The following is a 17534-nucleotide window of genomic DNA, read 5'->3' as shown; positions in this document are numbered from 1 at the left end:
TTTTTGTGATTTTTTAAAAGTATTATTGGTTGTTAATAAAAAATTACAAAAAAATTATATACTTAACAAAAAATCACCAAATTTTAAGGATAATAATATCTCATTTTTCTAATCATGCTTGATAAAAATCGTATCAAAATTCAATCTCTAATGTATTTTTTGAAAAATACATATTTAATGTTGGATAATCTTGCAAAAAAACTAACATTAAATATATATTTTTCCAAAAATACATTAGAGATTGAACTTTGACGTGATTTTTTGCAAGAATGATTAAACAAATGAGATATTATTGTTCTTAAAATTTGGTGATTTTTTGTTAAGTATATATGTTTTTTTATAATTTTTTAAAAGTATTATTGGTTGTTAACAAAAAAATTATAAGAAAAATATATACTTAACGAAAATCGAAAAATTACCAAATTTTAAGGATAATAATATCTCAATTTTATAATCATGCTTGCAAAAAATTGCATCAAAATTCAATCTCTAAGGTATTTTTTGAAAATATATATTTATTGTTGGGTATTTTTGCTGTGTTTTTAAATTATTTGAAGATATTTTTGTCGATAGTAAAATTTGGGTACATTTTTATTAGCGTTTGAATAATTCGGGAGCGTTTTTGGTGGTTAACCCTAAGAATTAATTTTAAAAATGAGAGCAGTTGGTATTTCCCTCTGGCTCGGAGTCTCACACCATCTCACGGATGAAAACTTTTGAGCTACAAGTACCCATCACCTTGCAGAGATCACAAATCAAACCAACCTAACATCAGAAAACCAACCAAACTCCAGACACATCCCTCTTCACCGCTGACACCTCCATAGACTCACATACCCAAAACATTTATATATAAAAAAAATAAAACAAAATAAATTCCTACAAAAGAGAATTAAAAAAAAAAAACCTTAAAATTTCCCCCAAAATTCCGAAACAACAAAAGATTACACAGCCAGCAGAGTGCAGATGCTATGAAGAGAAATCATAGTTCCCACCACCAAGAACGGAAATGGGTCATACCCACCACAATCACAATAACCGTTCTCTTCATCACTCTCCTCCTCACACTTTCCGTTACCCACACCAAACCCTATTCAAATTCTCCCAATTTTACCCCTTTCCATGTTGATCGTTCGGGTTCCGACGACGGCGAAACGGGTCTTCCTACCTTGCCAAGGTTCGCCTACCTCCTCACGGGAAGCAAAGGGGACGCGCCGAGGCTCAGGAGAGTCCTTCAGGCAGTGTACCACCCTAGGAACTACTACCTGGTCCACCTCGATCTAGAAGCTTCCGATGCGGAGAGGCTAGAGCTTGCGAAGTATGTGAAGTCAGAGAGTGTTATGAGGGTGTTTGCGAACGTTATGGTTGTTGGGAGAGCTGATTTGGTCACCTACAAGGGCCCAACCATGATTGCTTCTACCCTTCATTGCGTTGCGTTGTTGCTCAAGAAGGTCAAGGACTGGGATTGGTTCATCAATCTCAGTGCCTATGATTATCCTCTCATGTCTCAGGATGGTAAGTGTAAAATTCGGAAATGTTGTCTTTTCTTGAAAAACCTTGATTTCTATATTTAGAGAAATGGTATAAATGATGAATGATGAATTGGGTATGTGCGAAAAATCTAAAAGGGCTATTGGGAATGGGAAGTTAATGTTATTAAGTCGTTTATGGTTAATAAATTTGATGAATTTGATGCTGAGATCATGTCCATTCACCATAGGTAGTTCATTTACCATATCTAAGGATTATCATAAATTTTTTGGTTAGTTGAGACTTGTCACTCTTGTGTATTGATGAATTTATCTTCTTCATAGTTCTCATTAAGCATGGTAAAGCTTCTGGTGCCCACTCTTCATTGGTTTAAATTGTAACTGCTATTTTTGGACTTTTGACTCCTTTTAAACTAACAAGTAAAAGGGTATGTTGGCAGCTCAGCTTGTTGTTTTACTAACTCTATTGAGATACTGACTAATTTTACTAGCATAAGTAGATGAATCGAAATTTCTTCTAATACCACATACAACAACAAACAACAATAACAGAGCCTTGTTCCACTAGGTGGGGTCGGCTACATGAATCAAACGACGCCATTAAGCTCTATCATGTATCATTTCTACAGAGAGACCGTTTACATGTAGATCTCGTTTGACCACCTCATGGATGGTCTTTCTAGGTTTTCTTCTACCTTTCACCCATTGTCCATCTTTCATCTCATCCACCCTCCTGACTGGGTGCTCTGTTGGTCTTCTTCTCATATGTCCAAACCACTTGAGACGCGATTCTATCATCTTTTCCACAATAGGTGCTATTCCAACTCTCTCTTATATATTCGTTCCTTATTCTATGCAATCGCGTATGACCACTCATCCATTTCGACATCATATATTAAAAATAATTTCTTCTAAGGTTTTCTTGAGTTTCTCTCTACCTCTACCTATAGGACTATCCTCCATTTTATCCACTGTCATAAGTAGTGCCTCCACTTGGCCTTCTCTGAATGTTTATACTGCCTACATACGAGATTTTACCATTGTCTCTGTAATTGATGCTGCCTAACTGTCCGTCTAGCATCATCATTGCTAATCCAGTTTGGTCTGGTTGATCCGCACATCTGTTGAAGCATCCTCGTATCTACTTCATTAACATTATGTTCCAGTTGACTCTTGAAAGAATCTTGGTATGAATCAATTCTGCAGAATAATGCAGAACCAAAAGAGAAGGTAGAAAGAAATGACCATGATTGAATATTGAATGATTCTGTATTCTTGAAGAATGAGTGAAAGAAAGTTGAAATACACTACGAGCCACTTAGTCCTTATATAGCATTCTAACAGCATTACCTAAATAAGGAAAGAAAGCTAATTCTAACTAATTCTGTTACAAAAAGAGGTTAATAGAAGTTTGAATTCTAACTAACTTCCTTTTCCCTCATTCTCTCTATTATTTCCCCTCAAACTTAATGTGGCTTTGGAAGCCACTTTAAGTTTGACTTTACATCGATTAAAGGCATCTACCGAAAGGGCTTTGGTAAATATATCTGCAACTTGGTCAACCGAACCAATATGGATAACATTGAGTAACCTTTGATTCACTCTTTCGTGCACAAAATGTAAATCCAACTCGAAGTGCTTTGTCCTACTGTGGAGAATCGTGTTAGCTGCTAATAAGACAGCATTCATGTTATCACAATAAAGAGTTGGAATTATTGGTAATTGAACATAGAGCTCTTGAAGTAAGTTCTGGATCCAGATTAGTTGAGAAGTCAGTTTCAGCTAATCCTCTATATTTTGCCTCTGTGCTACTTCTGCTCGTAGATGCTTGTTTGTGGCTAGACCAAGTCACTAACTTGGCTCCAAGATACACAACATGTTCACAGGTTGATCTTCGATCGGCCAAATCTGACCCCCAATCCGAATCTGAAAAAGCAAAGAGTTGTAGTTCAGTGCTGGAATGAAAAATCAATCCCTGATCCAATGTGCCAGCCAAGTACCTCAATATACGTTTAACACATTTCCAGTGAGAAATTAAAGGTTGTTGCATCTATTGAACAGAATAAGAAATTTCAGGTCTCGTTAAAGTGGCATATTGAAGGGAACCAATTATTGATCTATAAAGAGTAGTATTTTCAAAGAACTCATTGCCATGCTTAGTCAATTTTACACTGGTAATCATAGGTGTAGGCACCCCTTTAGTCTCGGTCATGCCAACTTTCTTAAGGTCAGAGATGTATTTGGATTGAGAGAGGTGATAAGCACCAGAGGGCAATTTCTTTGCTTCTATGCCTAAGAAATAGCTTAATTCACCAAGATCCTTTAGAGAGAAAAGGTGATGTAGTTGAGTAATAGTAGTTTGAACAGCACTTGAATCACTCCCAGTAATCAAAATATCATCTACATACACCAAGATATATATAGTAACAGCAGCATTATGTTTAACAAATAAGGAATGATGTGACCTTGTTTTCTTAAAAACCAAATGTGGCTAAAGTAGATGATAGTTTTTCGAACCATGCTCGAGGAGCTTGCCTTAATCCGTACAAGGATTTGTGCAACGACAAACCTGATCATGTTTGCTTGCTGAAATCCTGGAGGTTGCTTCATAAAAACCAATTCATTAAGGTCACCATTTAAAACGCATTATAAGTCGAATTAACGAATTTGCCAACCAAATTTTAATGCAATAGGTAAAACAATCCGAATGGTGGAGGGTTTAATTACAGGTGCAAAAACCTGGTCAAATTCCACTCCTTCTACCTGATGATTACCTTTGGCAACTAATCGGGCCTTATATTTAGCAATAGCACCATTTGGATGTCTCTTGATTGTGAAAATCCATCTACACCCAATTACTTTGGCATCTGATGGAGGAAAAACTATAGACCATGTTTTAGTGTTGTGACGAGCATTCAACTCTTCTTGCATAGCTCTATGCCATTGAGGTGTTTGTAAAGCTTGGGTGATAGATGTAGGAATGTGTTGTATGAGGTCAATGTTAGGTGTAGTACTGGCAATAAGAGCTTTAGGCTTAGAGATGCCGGTTTTAGATCTTGTTTGCATGGGGTGATGGTTCTTGGTGAGACGGGTAGGTGGAGCAGCGCCAAATTGTATGCTGTTAGAATGTGATGTGAGGGTGAGAAGTGATGTGTTTAAAGGGACAGGACTTCAACGGGAAGAGTCTGGTTGAGCATCAGAATCTGTGTTTGAACGGAGATGTATTTATGGTAGTGTGGTCTGAAAGATTAGATGAGGCTTGTGGAATATGTGTGGGTTATGTGGTTGGAGGAGTTTGGGGTAATTCAACATTATAAGGTGCAGAAGTATTAAGTATAGGAATTGGGAGGATCAGTAGGAAAGAGGGTAGAATAAGGAAACTTAGTCTCATCAAATTTAACATGGCGAGTGATGATGATTTTGCCAGATTTGGTAAGACATTTGTAGCCTTTGTGGTTTGGTGCATACCCAAGGAAAACTGATAATTCTGATTTGAAATCAAATTTGTTTTGAGCGTAAGGTTTGAGCCATGGGTAGCAAGCACAACCAAATACTCTTAGAAATGAGTAATTTCATTTGTCATGATGAAGTTTTTCATAAGGAGAGGTATTTTGAGTTGTCAGGGAAGGCAAACGGTTAATGATAAATGTAGCTGAAAGGAAGGCATCATCCCAATGGATTAAGGGAAGAGAAGCCTTAGCCAACATAGCAAGGCCAGTTTCAGTGACATGGCGATGCTTCCTCTCAACACGTCCATTTTGTTGATGTGTATATGTACATGGAAATTTGTGAGTGATTCCATTCTCTACAAGGTATTGAGTGAATGACTTGGAGAGATACTCGCTTTGATGGTCAGTTTGGAAAGCTTTAATTTTGGTCCTGTATGCTTTTCAATCATAGCTTTAAATTATAAGAATGCATTAAAGGTTTGAGATTTGGAATGTAAAAGATAGATGCAAGTGTAACGGGTATAAGCATCAACAAACAAAACATAATAATTAAAGCCATGATATGATGTAATTGGAGCTGGTCCCCATAGATCAGAATACATCATATCAAGAGGAGCATGAAAGTTAAAGGAATCAAGATTAAAAGTCAAGTGGTGCATCTTAGCCATATAACAAACCTCACATACACTTTCTTTATTGATGTTAGATGGTAAGTTGACATTACAAGTTTTTAGCAGATTGAACTACTTTGGGTGGACATTGCCCAAGTCTATTATGCCATGAAGTGTAAGAATCAATAAAGCCAGTGAGAACTTAGGTGGTACATTAAGAGGATTTAAAGAAAACTGATTTGCAGAATGTGTAGGTAATCTTGTAACAGCAGCTCTATTAAACTCATATCGCCTTTCTTAGGAGCTCCTTGAAGGAGGATCTCCGTGGTGGCCTAGGATTTAACATAGCAAATATTAGCATGAAATTCTAAAAGGAATGATTGTCAGCACAAAACTTTTGAACACTTATTAGATTTTCAGCAATATCTGGAGAATGTAGAAGTTGATCTAAAAGAAATTTTTGTTCAGTTTCTTTCAAGATTTACTAAATAAGAATAACCAGAATGTGCTATAGATGTACTTGTACCATTACCTAACAGGATTTGTTCTGGCCCATTATATTTGGAGGCAGCAATGAAGTTACTTGGATCAGATGTAATATGATGACTTGTGCCTGTGTCTGGGAGCCAGGAAGGATCTGAAATCGATGATGGAGTTGCAAGATAGGCCCTAGGTGTATGGTATGAGGGGGGTGGTGGTAGTGCTAGATTATTAGAGGCTTGTGATGGAGGCATATTTGTGGAAGGTTGCTGGAAAGTCTGATCGAATCTATGGAAGCAATTGATGACAGCGTGGCCTGATCTTCCACACAATTTACAAATTGATCTTGAGTCTTTATTATTGAATCTTCCACCTCTGTAGAATCTTCCCCCTCTACCTCTTTTTCCATTAGAATTTGCTCTTGATGTTGTACCAGACTGTGATGAAACCTGAATATAATTTGCTTGAAAGGATCCAAATTCTGGTTTTTGAAACCTTTCAAACATATCCTCATTAGCTGGTAAAAGTGCTTCTGCCTCAATTAGAGTTATTGTTTCTGATTTGGTTAAAACAGAAGAAATGTAGAGAGCATAGTCTTCGGAGAGTTCATCAGTTATGGCAGTGATGTGATCCTCTAAATACAAAGTATAACCTATGACAGCTAAAGAATCTACAACCTTCCTGATCTTGCTCAAATAATCAGCAGCAGATGTACCTCTCTTCTTGATTGATTTGAGCTGTGCTTTCAATTGTTGGACTTTGATCTTGGAGAATTTAGAAAAGTAATCTTGAATCTTGGACCAAGCTTGGTGTGCATAATCACAATCTAGCATTCGGTTCTTGAAACTTGAATCAACAAATGAGGGCAGCCAAGTCATAATGTAGTGATCCTTAATTTTCCATTGCTTGTAATTTTCAGATTCTGTCCCTGAAGCTTTGGCTGCAGCGCCTTGAACTTTTTTCTGGAACTTTTTCTGGATTCAGATGATCTGCATGTTCATTTGCATTTATGACATGTAGAGCCAATTGTTGCCAAGTTTTGAAAGTATCCTCATGCAATTTGTCAAGAAGAGAAGCAGTGAAGGTGTTAGAATTGTTGTTGGAGGAGGATGAAACTGGAACGATCAATGCCATGGATCGTGACCCAATGCTCATGATACCATGAAAGAATCTTGGTATGAATCAATATTAAACTTCGTTACTTCTATGATGGGTTAATACAAGGTATCCTGAATAGGGAATATGTTTGTATAGTTGTATAACTGAAATTGAAGCCTTGGGAGGCTGGAGCTACTTGCTAAATCATAAGTCAACTTCCTTTGGTTTGAAAGCATGGAATTTTGACAAGATGCTATGTCCATGCTAACTTAGGTGAAGGAATCCTTCATTTCCCTCCTTTGCGGTTGTTAATAATTTTAGGTTCTTTCTTTCTTTCTTTTAGGGTGATACTTGTTTGTCCTAGTCAGCTATGCAATAATTTTTTAATTAATTTGTTTTTATATATGGATATTAGAAAATAAATATTTTGTGCTCTCGTATGATCATTTTCACATCATAACTGTTAAGATTGTCATTTGATTCAAATCTCGTTGTACGTAAGGTTTTTCTACTTCTCGCTTTCATGATTTTCGTGGCTCTTGATGAATAGATCCATGTCTGATATTTCACATATATAAATTATGTTTGTGTTTGCTGACTTTTTTTCTCATATAACTTGCTTCAGATCTCTTCCATATCTTCTCATTCATACCCAGGGATCTAAACTTCATAGAGCACACTAGTAATATGGGTTGGAAAGAGTGAGCATATTATTTTACGTTTGATTTGTTTTAGTTTGTTGCTACACCTAGTCGTGTTAATTGTAAACTTTGTAGAAATGTAACGATGATTGCAGGTATCAGAGAGCAAAGCCTATAATCATAGATCCAGGGTTGTATCATTCTAAAAAATCTGGTCTCTTTTATGCTAAAGAGAAAAGATCAGTCCCAAATTCATTCAAGTTATTCACAGGTATTTATTCTTTTTGATGCATAATTTTGTCATTGTGCCTTGGAACTGATAGTAGATTAATATGTCTACAAGACAACAGAGGCTTTCGTGATTAATAATCATATTAGATGCATGGTGTTAAATCACCTTATTTAGTGCAGTTGGATGTGTTCTTTTGGCAAAAAAAAAAAAAAAAATCACTTTTTGAACAACTTTTGTTTTGTTTCGTGTTTTGTGGTTTTTTTTCCCCCCTTTTTTTTTAGCTAGATGCTGATAACATATCTTATGACAAAAAATCAATTCCCATCTTTTCATAATATCAACAGTTTTAAGTTTTGGAATCACAATTTTCAGAATCTGAAACAAGGTAACAAGGGCACCCTTAGTCTAATATGTCAAACTGATCTTGAACTGTTATCAGGAATTCTTTTGATATTTATGTAACACAGATCAGCTTGATCCAGACTATCGAACAATGGCATTGAAGCATCTTGACAATTTCTTTTGTTCTTTAGATGTTATCAACAATTATATATTGGTATTTTTTCAGACAGAACTTTCAAATCTTTAAATGGTTGTGTAATTTTCTTGGGAAGTTTGTGATGTGGTAACCTCTACTGTTTATCTTGTAGTCACTTCTGGAAAATGTAACTAAGGTCTAGTTCTTGTTTTACAATTCTTTGTTGCATAGATCTTTTGCATAGCCATCTTTAATTCGTGGTTAAAACCTTCAGTTTTCAACTTCGGTTTACCTGTAGTAAAACAAAGAGGGAAAGAGAGATTTGGATTTTCTCTTTGATATTCCATTCATGTATGTGTTGAAACATCTCTTGGATATTTCAGCTAAATGTGTTTTGTGTTTTACAGGCTCTGAATGGGTTATCCTAACAAAATCCTTTCTCGAGTTCTGTATTCGTGGTTGGGATAACCTTCCGCGCACTCTCCTTATGTATTATACAAATTTTTTTTCATCCCACGAAGGCTACTTCCACACTGTCATGTGCAATCACAAGGACTACCAGAACACCACCGTGAATCATGATTTGCATTATTTAAAGTGGGACAACCCGCCGAAGCAGGATCCAATGTTTTTGACGCTGGTGCATTTTGACAACATGGTCCAAAGTGGTGCACCTTTTGCTAGAAAGTTTAACAAGGATGATCCAGTTCTCGATAAAATCGATAAGGAACTCTTGAGAAGAAAAGATGGCTACTTTACTCCCGGTGGTTGGTGTATTGGCAGTGGGAAAGCTCCGTGTTCTGTTTATGGAAATCCAGTTGTAGTTAAACCAAGTATAGGCTCAAAGAGGCTTGAGAAACTAGTGGTTAAGATATTGGATTCGGAAAATTTTAGGCCGAAACAGTGCAAGTAGTATTCAAGATACATTGTCCATCTGTATAATTTTGATTAACAGCTGCTATTGAAAGCCTTTTGATATATAAATTTTACTGGTTTTTGAAGTGGACTTAACTTGCTGCGTTTGTTTATTTTTATTCAATCCTTGGATTTCCTAGGAACTTTTATGCAGAAGACCTCAAGTTGATTCTTAAGTGTAATTTTGGTGGAAGGAGAAAAAAAAAAAAAGGATCAACAAACCGAAGTATTTGATGGGTTAGAATACAATAATAGTCTAGTTTTATTTAGTTAGAAGTCAGAAGGATGAACTGCATTTCTCCTTAACCAGGATAGTATTGCTCTGCTTTTCTTCACCAAAGAATGATATTGTTTCTGAATCAGAAATCGTGATCAAATTAATTATTTTTTTATTAATGGTTTTTTGTCATTATGTGCAGTATTGTTAGAAGAGAGGAAAACTGAGCCGAATGATACTATGAGCTGACTTTATTGTGTACAAGTTTAAATGTAACCAACTACACATGTAGTAACCAACTCTATTCTAAAACAGAATAACAAAATCTAACTGATAAGAGTAAGATTGTTGAGGTGTCGAGTAGGAAGTTAGAGGTGGTTAGGAGTTGTTAGAATCTAACAAATTTGAAACCAATTTGTACTAATGTTAAACAAAATTCTTCACTGATTTCAAACAAAATTTTACATTAACATAATTAAAATTGTTGAGTTTGAGAAACAATTTAATTTATTGATGATGACAAACATATAAATATTTAGTTGGGTTAAAAGTCAAAATATTTTGGAGAAGTTGACTCTACCCACTAGCTCAAGTTTTGGAGACATTACCCCATACAAAAGGGAGTAGTCAGCCAAGAATTGAAGAAAGGAGAGTGAATTCAAATTTCTGAGTTAACCCAGCACCCTTATCACTCAAAGGTTGAAGTTTTGGAAGCAAACACCTATACTAAAGGGAGCATTCTGCCAAGATAAAAAAGTAACATTTGAGAGTGTTTGAATCTAGTTCTTCACATAGCTTTCAAGCTACCATATTTCTTCTCCTTCATGAGGTTAGATTATTTATCTTACTTTCTTAATTTATCTTTCTTTGATTTCTCTTGGTAAAAGCAATGTGAGGTATTTAAAAAAACTATTTGAAAAAAAAGGCAAAGAGAGTCAGCTTGGATAGATAAGCCATTTTATGTCAGTCTCTTTTGATGTATTTCTATTTTGTAATCATAAACCTGAGAGGTTTTTCTGGCTAAGTTGGGTGAGCAATTAGTGTCATCTAGCTAAATCAAGCTTTGTCAGAAGTTTGCTTTGTCTTGGATAGGATTAGGAAGAATCCTAGAAAATTTGTGTATGTAATCTTTGAAAAGATAGTGAAAACTTTACCATAGTTATGGTGGAGACTAGATGTAGGCCACGTTGCATAAGGTGGTTGAACCAGGATACTTGGCTGTGTCCTCTTCTCTTCTCTGCTCTGTTTTCATTCATTTGTTATGAGACAAAAATAAATTGTCTCCTGCATAATCCATATCGCAGACAGAGTAGAACTAAAGTTGCAGATTCGATTTTACTGTACCAGTTTAAAAGTATAAAAAGAGGCCATAGATTCAACCCTCCTTCTCTGGGCCATTGTAAACCTTCAATTGGTATCAAGAGCTAAGGTCTCAAGCATCAAGTCTAACAACTTGGAAGAAAGATCCAAATGGCCAACATGGGAGCAAACGTGGTTGCATATACTCTTATTAAAGGGCAGTCCAACAACAGGCCACCATTCTTCAATAGCAAAAACTACACCTACTGGAAGGAAAGGATGAGGATCTTTCTACAGTTCATGGACTACAACAGATAGAAGATAAATGTAAACATCCTGGATATTTCAACAAAGACCAACACCGAAGGTGAACTTATTCCAAAAGAAGACATTGAGTGGAATGATGAAGACAAGAAGAAAGTGGAGCACAACACTAAGGCTATCAACATGATGTACTACACCATTAGCTTTGAGGAATATCGAAAGGTCTCAAGATGCAAAACACAAAAGAGATTTGGGATAAACTCCAAGTCACACATGAGGACTGATGCGTGAGCATCTCATACCCATTTTCTGCTTATTTTCTAGTAAAATTTAGTTAGAATTGAGTGAGTTTAGTTATATTTTAGTGTTAAAATCCTCTTTAGATGTTACTTTGAGTTGTTTTGGTATTTTTGTGATTTCAGGTGAAATTCGGATCAATTTGGCAGAGTTTTGTGCAAAAAAGAAGGAAGAAAGTGAATGCTGTCAACCCTGACCTCTTTGTACTCCAACGAGCATAACTTGAGCTACCAAGGTCCAATGGACGCGGTTCTAAGATGTTGGAAAGCCAACTTTCAAAGCTTTCCAACGATATATAACAGTCTATACTTTTTTTCAGGAATCACTGCCTTGAAGGGCGCTAAACGCCGAGCCTGGCGTTTAGCGCCCAAGAAGACAGACCTAGCACCCGAGCCACTACCAGTTCTGGTGCTGAACGCCAATTCTGGTGCTGAATGTTAGAAGTGTGGGTCAACTTCACCCAAGGGAGCATCTTTAGTGGGATTTAGCTTTTAATTGTTATCTTTTATCTTATTTTAGTTATTTTTATTTACAAACAAAATCTTAGGTCTAGAATTTATTATTTTATTTTAGTTTCAAATATTTTAGGTCTAGAATTTATTATTTCATTTTACTTTCAAATCAAAATTAGGTTAGATATAAAAGGGAAAAGAGTTAGCCCTTGGGAGCTCACTTCGCCCGGAGGGAGATCTTCTCACTTCTACACTTTTATACTTTTCAAAACCCTTGTTTTCTCTATAAGTCATGAGCCAGTAAGCCTCTTTGGTTAAGGTTAGGAGTTCTATTTATTTCTATGGATTAAGACTATTACTTTTCAATTTTAATTAAGAGTAAAGTATCGTTTTTGTCCCCAATATTTGGGGTAAGTCCTATTTGTGTCCCTAACGTTTAAATCATCCTATTTGTATCCTTAACGTTTATAAAAGTGATTCAATGTTATCCTACTATCAATTATACTAACAAATCAGATTATATTTTTCAATTATTCTCACTTGGATGTATTCATTCTCAATTAGGTCCCACTTGGATGTGGTCGATTTTAATATTATACCCACTATTTGTGTTTAGATTCAATTATGTCCCTAAAAAAGTGAATTATGTAAATGTTGTAAGAATTAGTTTCAACATTTGATGAGCTATTTTTCGAAATAGATCATCGATTCTATCCCAAACATTTGTATTCTAACTTCAAGAAGAGATTTTTTAAAACTCAAACTAAAGCCCTTATGATGTGTAATTGACGACATGATAACATTGAATCACTTTTACAAATGTTGATACAAATAGGACGATTTAAATGTTAGGGACACAAATAGGATTTACCCCAAACGTTGGGGACAAAAATGATACTTTACTCTTTAATTAATATACTGATTCAATTTCAATGATTACTTTTGTTCTTAATTTTATGATTCTGGGTAGAACAGGAGTATGACATTTATTCTAGATGCGTTCTTGTGACCCATGGGAGAGGTCTCTCACTTGAACACAACTTGAAAGTAAATTCCTCCTAAATTGCTAACTACTTGAACTAATCTAGATACGTGACATATAATCCGTTTTGCTTTGGGTGATTCGGGTTTTTATGGCCATAAACTAGATTTGAACTTAACCCTCTAGTCGAAATCAAGTGACCAAGGGATTGGCGGTTGATGAAGGTTAGAAGAGACTAAATCGCTAAGGGATTAAGATTTAGTCAATTATAGTTTGCCATGAAATAAATCTTGTATGATTAAAATAGTTGGTAAGAAACCTTAATCTGGAAAAGTAAACATCTCTGCTACCTTAACTGTTTCTCTTATTGATTTCTACACCAAACTCATTATTTGCTTTCTTTATTGTTGATTTATTGTTTAATGCTTTTGAAAACCACCAAATTAAATTTTCTATCTGCCTAACTAAACCAATCAGTCAACCATTGTTGCTCAGTTCATTAGTCCTCGTGGGATCGACCCTCACTCACATGAGGTATTACTTGGATTACCCGGTGCACTTGCCGGTTCAGTTGTGTATATTCTCAAAATCTGCACCAAGGACACACAACAAGTAAAAGAGGCAAGGATTGATATACTTCAAAAAGAGTATAAAATGTCCTCCATGAAGGAAGGAGAAACCATTGATGAAATATTTGAAAGATTCTCAACCATCATTAATATCTTGGATGCTATGAAAATCACTCATACTGAACCAGTTCTTGTGAGGAAATTACTTAGAAGCTTAACAAAGAAGTGGGAAACCAAAAACACTATCATAGCCAAAAATATCTACCTAGATAGGATGACATATGATGAGTTGATAGAAAAGTTACTAGCCTATGAAACCACACACTTCACTTGAGATGTAAAAAAAAAAGGAGTGACCTTGAAATAAAAAATGGAAACATTGGAAGATGATTCCAATGATAGTTTTTTCTGATTACGAATTTGTATTTTTTGCTAAGAGGTTAAGAATATTGATGAAGAGAAAAGGCGAGAATAGGTGCTCAAGCTTGAAGGACTACAAGAAGGACCTTAGCAAAGTCATTTATCATCATTGTAAGAAAGTTGGCTACTACAAATATGATTGTCCTAAACTCAAGGAGCACAAGGTGAAGAGGGAGAAGAAGAAAGTGTTGATGGCTTCATGGGAGGACCTTGAAAATGACTCAGATGAAGACGACAAATCTAAACATGAAGCTCAAGTGTGCTTCATGGTTGGTCATGATAAACTAGATGAGGTAGATTACTTTGGCCTATCTAAAGAGGATTTGCACATTATCATTGATGATTTAATTGATCATGAAAATAACATTCTAGTTAAATATGAACAATGCAAGTTAAAAAATAATTCCTTAAAAGCTAAAAATGATTCTCTCAAAGAAAAATTGATGAAAACCAAAAGTGTTGTTAATTTCATTGAGGAAAATAGATTTATTAAATCTGAACTTGAGAAATTTAAAGGAAAGCAAAAGTGTTGTTAATTTCATTAGATCTCATTCTGAAAATGAGAGATTGCACAAAGTGATTAGAAGCTTGAATCAAAATTTGGCACAATTTGCTCAAAGTTCTAGCAACTTAGACAAATTGTTAGCTAGTCAAAAACTCTATTTTCAAAAATCTGGTTTGGTGTATGGTGATAAAAGTGAAGCTGTTTTTGAAAAATAACATATTAAAACCAAAGTTTCAACTTCAAAAACCAAAATCCTCAAGTCTCACATCACAACCAAAATTTAGCCAAAAGGAATCATTGCCAAAATTGTAAAAGACATGGTCACACTTCTATTCAATGTTTTGTTGTTAAAAGAAGAATTGAAAATAAAGTGTACAAAATGGTGAATTATTTCAATGTCCTTGGGCAACCAAGGTGGATTAGCATCAAAGCATCCAAATTGATTTGGATACCTAAGATTGCTTGAAGCTTTGTGGAGATTTTTCTTGTACCCAAGAAGAAGAAAGACATGTAGTACTTGGATAGTGGATGTTCAAAGCATATGACTGGAAATGGAACATTTTTCATCAAGCTAAACAAGTATGATGAAGGATTTGTGACATTCAGTGATGATAGGAAGGGAAAAATCATTGGCATAGGAAAAATTCAGTAAAGATCTTTCTACCTTAATTGATAATGTATTTTTGGTTGATGGTTTAAAGCACAATTTATTAAGAATTAGTCAACTTTGTGATTTAGTCTATTAGGTTATTTTAAAAAAGTTAGAATGCTTAATTGTTAATGAAATTTCTGGTAATGTATTGTTTGTTACTAAAAGATACGATAATGTATATGGTCTCACACTAGAGGAACTAAGAGGACAAAATGTAGCTTGTTTCACTTCCATGGACTCGAGAAAATAGTTATGACACAAGAAATTGGGACATGCAAGCATATTTTAAATCTCTAAGCTAGTAAAGAAGGACTTAGTTAGAGGTCTTCCTAAGATTAGGTTTGACAAAGATATCACATGTAATGCTTGTCAAATGGGAAAACAAACCAAAAGTTCTTTTAGATCAAAGAAAGATGTCTCAACTAAGACACCTTTGGAGTTGCTAGACATTAATCTTTTTTGTCCTACTAGAAGTCAAAGTCTTGTTGGAAAACACTATGGCTTAGTTATATTTGATGACTACATTAGATTTGGTTGAGTTTTCTTTCTAACTTATATGAATGATGCTTTTTCAGCCTTTAATATTTTATGCAAAAAGGTTTAAAATGAAAAGGATTTAAAAATTACTTCAATTAGAAGTGATCATGGAAAAGAATTTGAAAATTAATATTTTGAATCCTTTTGTGATGAATTTGGTATTTCACACAATTTCTCATATCCTAAAACACCTCAACAAAATGGTGTTGTGGAAAGAAGAAATAGAAACCATTAAGAAATGGCTAGAGCAATGATGCGTGAACATCTTTCCTATCTTTTCCGAGTGAATTTGCATTCAAATTGTTGAGTTTAATCAAGAATTAAATATCTTTTAGCCACTATGGATGCTACTTTGAGTAGTGTGCAATTCTATTTATTTTAGGTGGCATTCATATGGATTTGATGGAGTTTCTATAGAAAAAGAGAAGAAAGCGAATGATGCTGTCAACCCTGACCTCCCTGCACTCTAACATGAATAACACGAGCTACAGAGGTCTATTTGATGTGATTCTAGTGGCATTGGAAAGTTAACTTCTAGAGCTTTCCAACAATGTATAATAGTCTGCACTTTCTCTCCAGCAATTTGACAAGGGTGGCTGAAAGAGTATTATCGTCGGTTAGGAATTTTACACAAAATATTTTCATTGATAGTATAGTTCCCAACCAACAAATAATACTCAATCAAAGTTTTAATATTGGTTGTCACATGTACAAACCCCAATGAAAATTAAACAAAGTATTCAAACTTTGGGTCATCTCACAAGGAATTGCAATGAAATGATCAATTATTGGCTATAAAGGGGAAATGGGGTTTGATTTGCAATTGACAAGAAAATATAAAAGTAAGAAAGTAAATGACAATTAACTAATAAAAGAAAAGGGAAAGAACTCTTGACTAGGCATAGGAATTGAGATCACCATCCTTGTCTATAAACCATGTATTGACAATTATGAGGGACCAACCCATTTAGTCTACTTCTATGCTTGAAGTACGTATAATGTCTACCTCAACGATTGAAGTACGTCAAATAGGCTTGATCAACATCAATCCATAAGTCCTAACCTAGCTACTAATTGACTTAATAGTAGGCTAGTATTAATGGTTATCAAATTGACCACTAAGGGTTCTCAAATCACCAAATCAATGAGATCCAATGACTCAAGATCACCCAATTCCCTTAGCCTAGGCCAAGAGTACAGAAAACTACTCAAAAACTAGAGAAAGCATTTTAACAAACACCTAGAGTGCAATAAAAGTAAACATCACAAAATACAAGAATTAATGGAAACCATAACTAACACAAACAAGAAATCAACAATAGTAACTAAGATCGACATAAAAGGACATGGAAACATAAGATTGCATTAAAAGGAAATTAAAATCAACAAGGGTTCATAAACATAAAAGAGATGAAATAACAAATTAACAAGAAAAACTAAGAAGATTAAGACAATAGAACACTAAAATATAAAGGGAATTGAAATAAAAACAAGAATTAAAAGTTGGATCTAAGGAAATTTAACCTAAATTATCCTAAATTCTAGAGAGAAGGAAAAGCTTCTCTCTCTAGAATTCTAACCCACAATATGATGAAAACTAAAACTATGACTCTCCCTCCATTCCCTTGCAATCCTAGGGTTCAAAAGCATTAGAAATGAGTTGGATTTGGGCCTCCTTGAGCTCAGAAATCACCGTCAGCATTTTGCCTTTAGTGAGGTCACGTGCCTCTTGTCACGCGTACGGATGGGTCACGCGTACGCATCGCATTGCAAAATTTTTCTTCACGCGTGCACGTAGGTGACGCATGCGCGTTTCTGTCGAATCTCCTTCTCACGCGTATGCGTGGGTGACGCGTAAGCGTGGCATTGAGTTCAGCAAATCCTCATTTTTTTTATGAATTCTCTATTTTTGCATGCTTTTTCTTCATTCCTTCAACCCAATCTTT

The 17534-nt window shown here is 35.1% G+C and overlaps 1 protein-coding gene across 1 annotated transcript; it reads left to right on the top strand.

Moving 5' to 3' along the window:
* Positions 1-679: 679 nt before the first annotated feature.
* Positions 680-9472, top strand: LOC107639370 (Core-2/I-branching beta-1,6-N-acetylglucosaminyltransferase family protein). Its single transcript, XM_088485140.1, has 4 exons — positions 680-1515; positions 7754-7829; positions 7925-8040; positions 8887-9472. The coding sequence occupies exons 1-4, from the start codon at positions 972-974 to the stop codon at positions 9390-9392; spliced, it is 1242 nt and encodes a 413-aa protein (XP_088341266.1). The 5' UTR covers positions 680-971; the 3' UTR covers positions 9393-9472.
* Positions 9473-17534: the final 8062 nt, after the last annotated feature.

Source organism: Arachis ipaensis, chromosome B4, assembly GCF_059453495.1.
Source record: "Arachis ipaensis isolate K30076 ecotype BB chromosome B4, ASM5945349v1, whole genome shotgun sequence".
NCBI lineage: Eukaryota > Viridiplantae > Streptophyta > Magnoliopsida > Fabales > Fabaceae > Arachis > Arachis ipaensis.
This window is presented reverse-complemented; position numbering and strand designations above follow the sequence as displayed.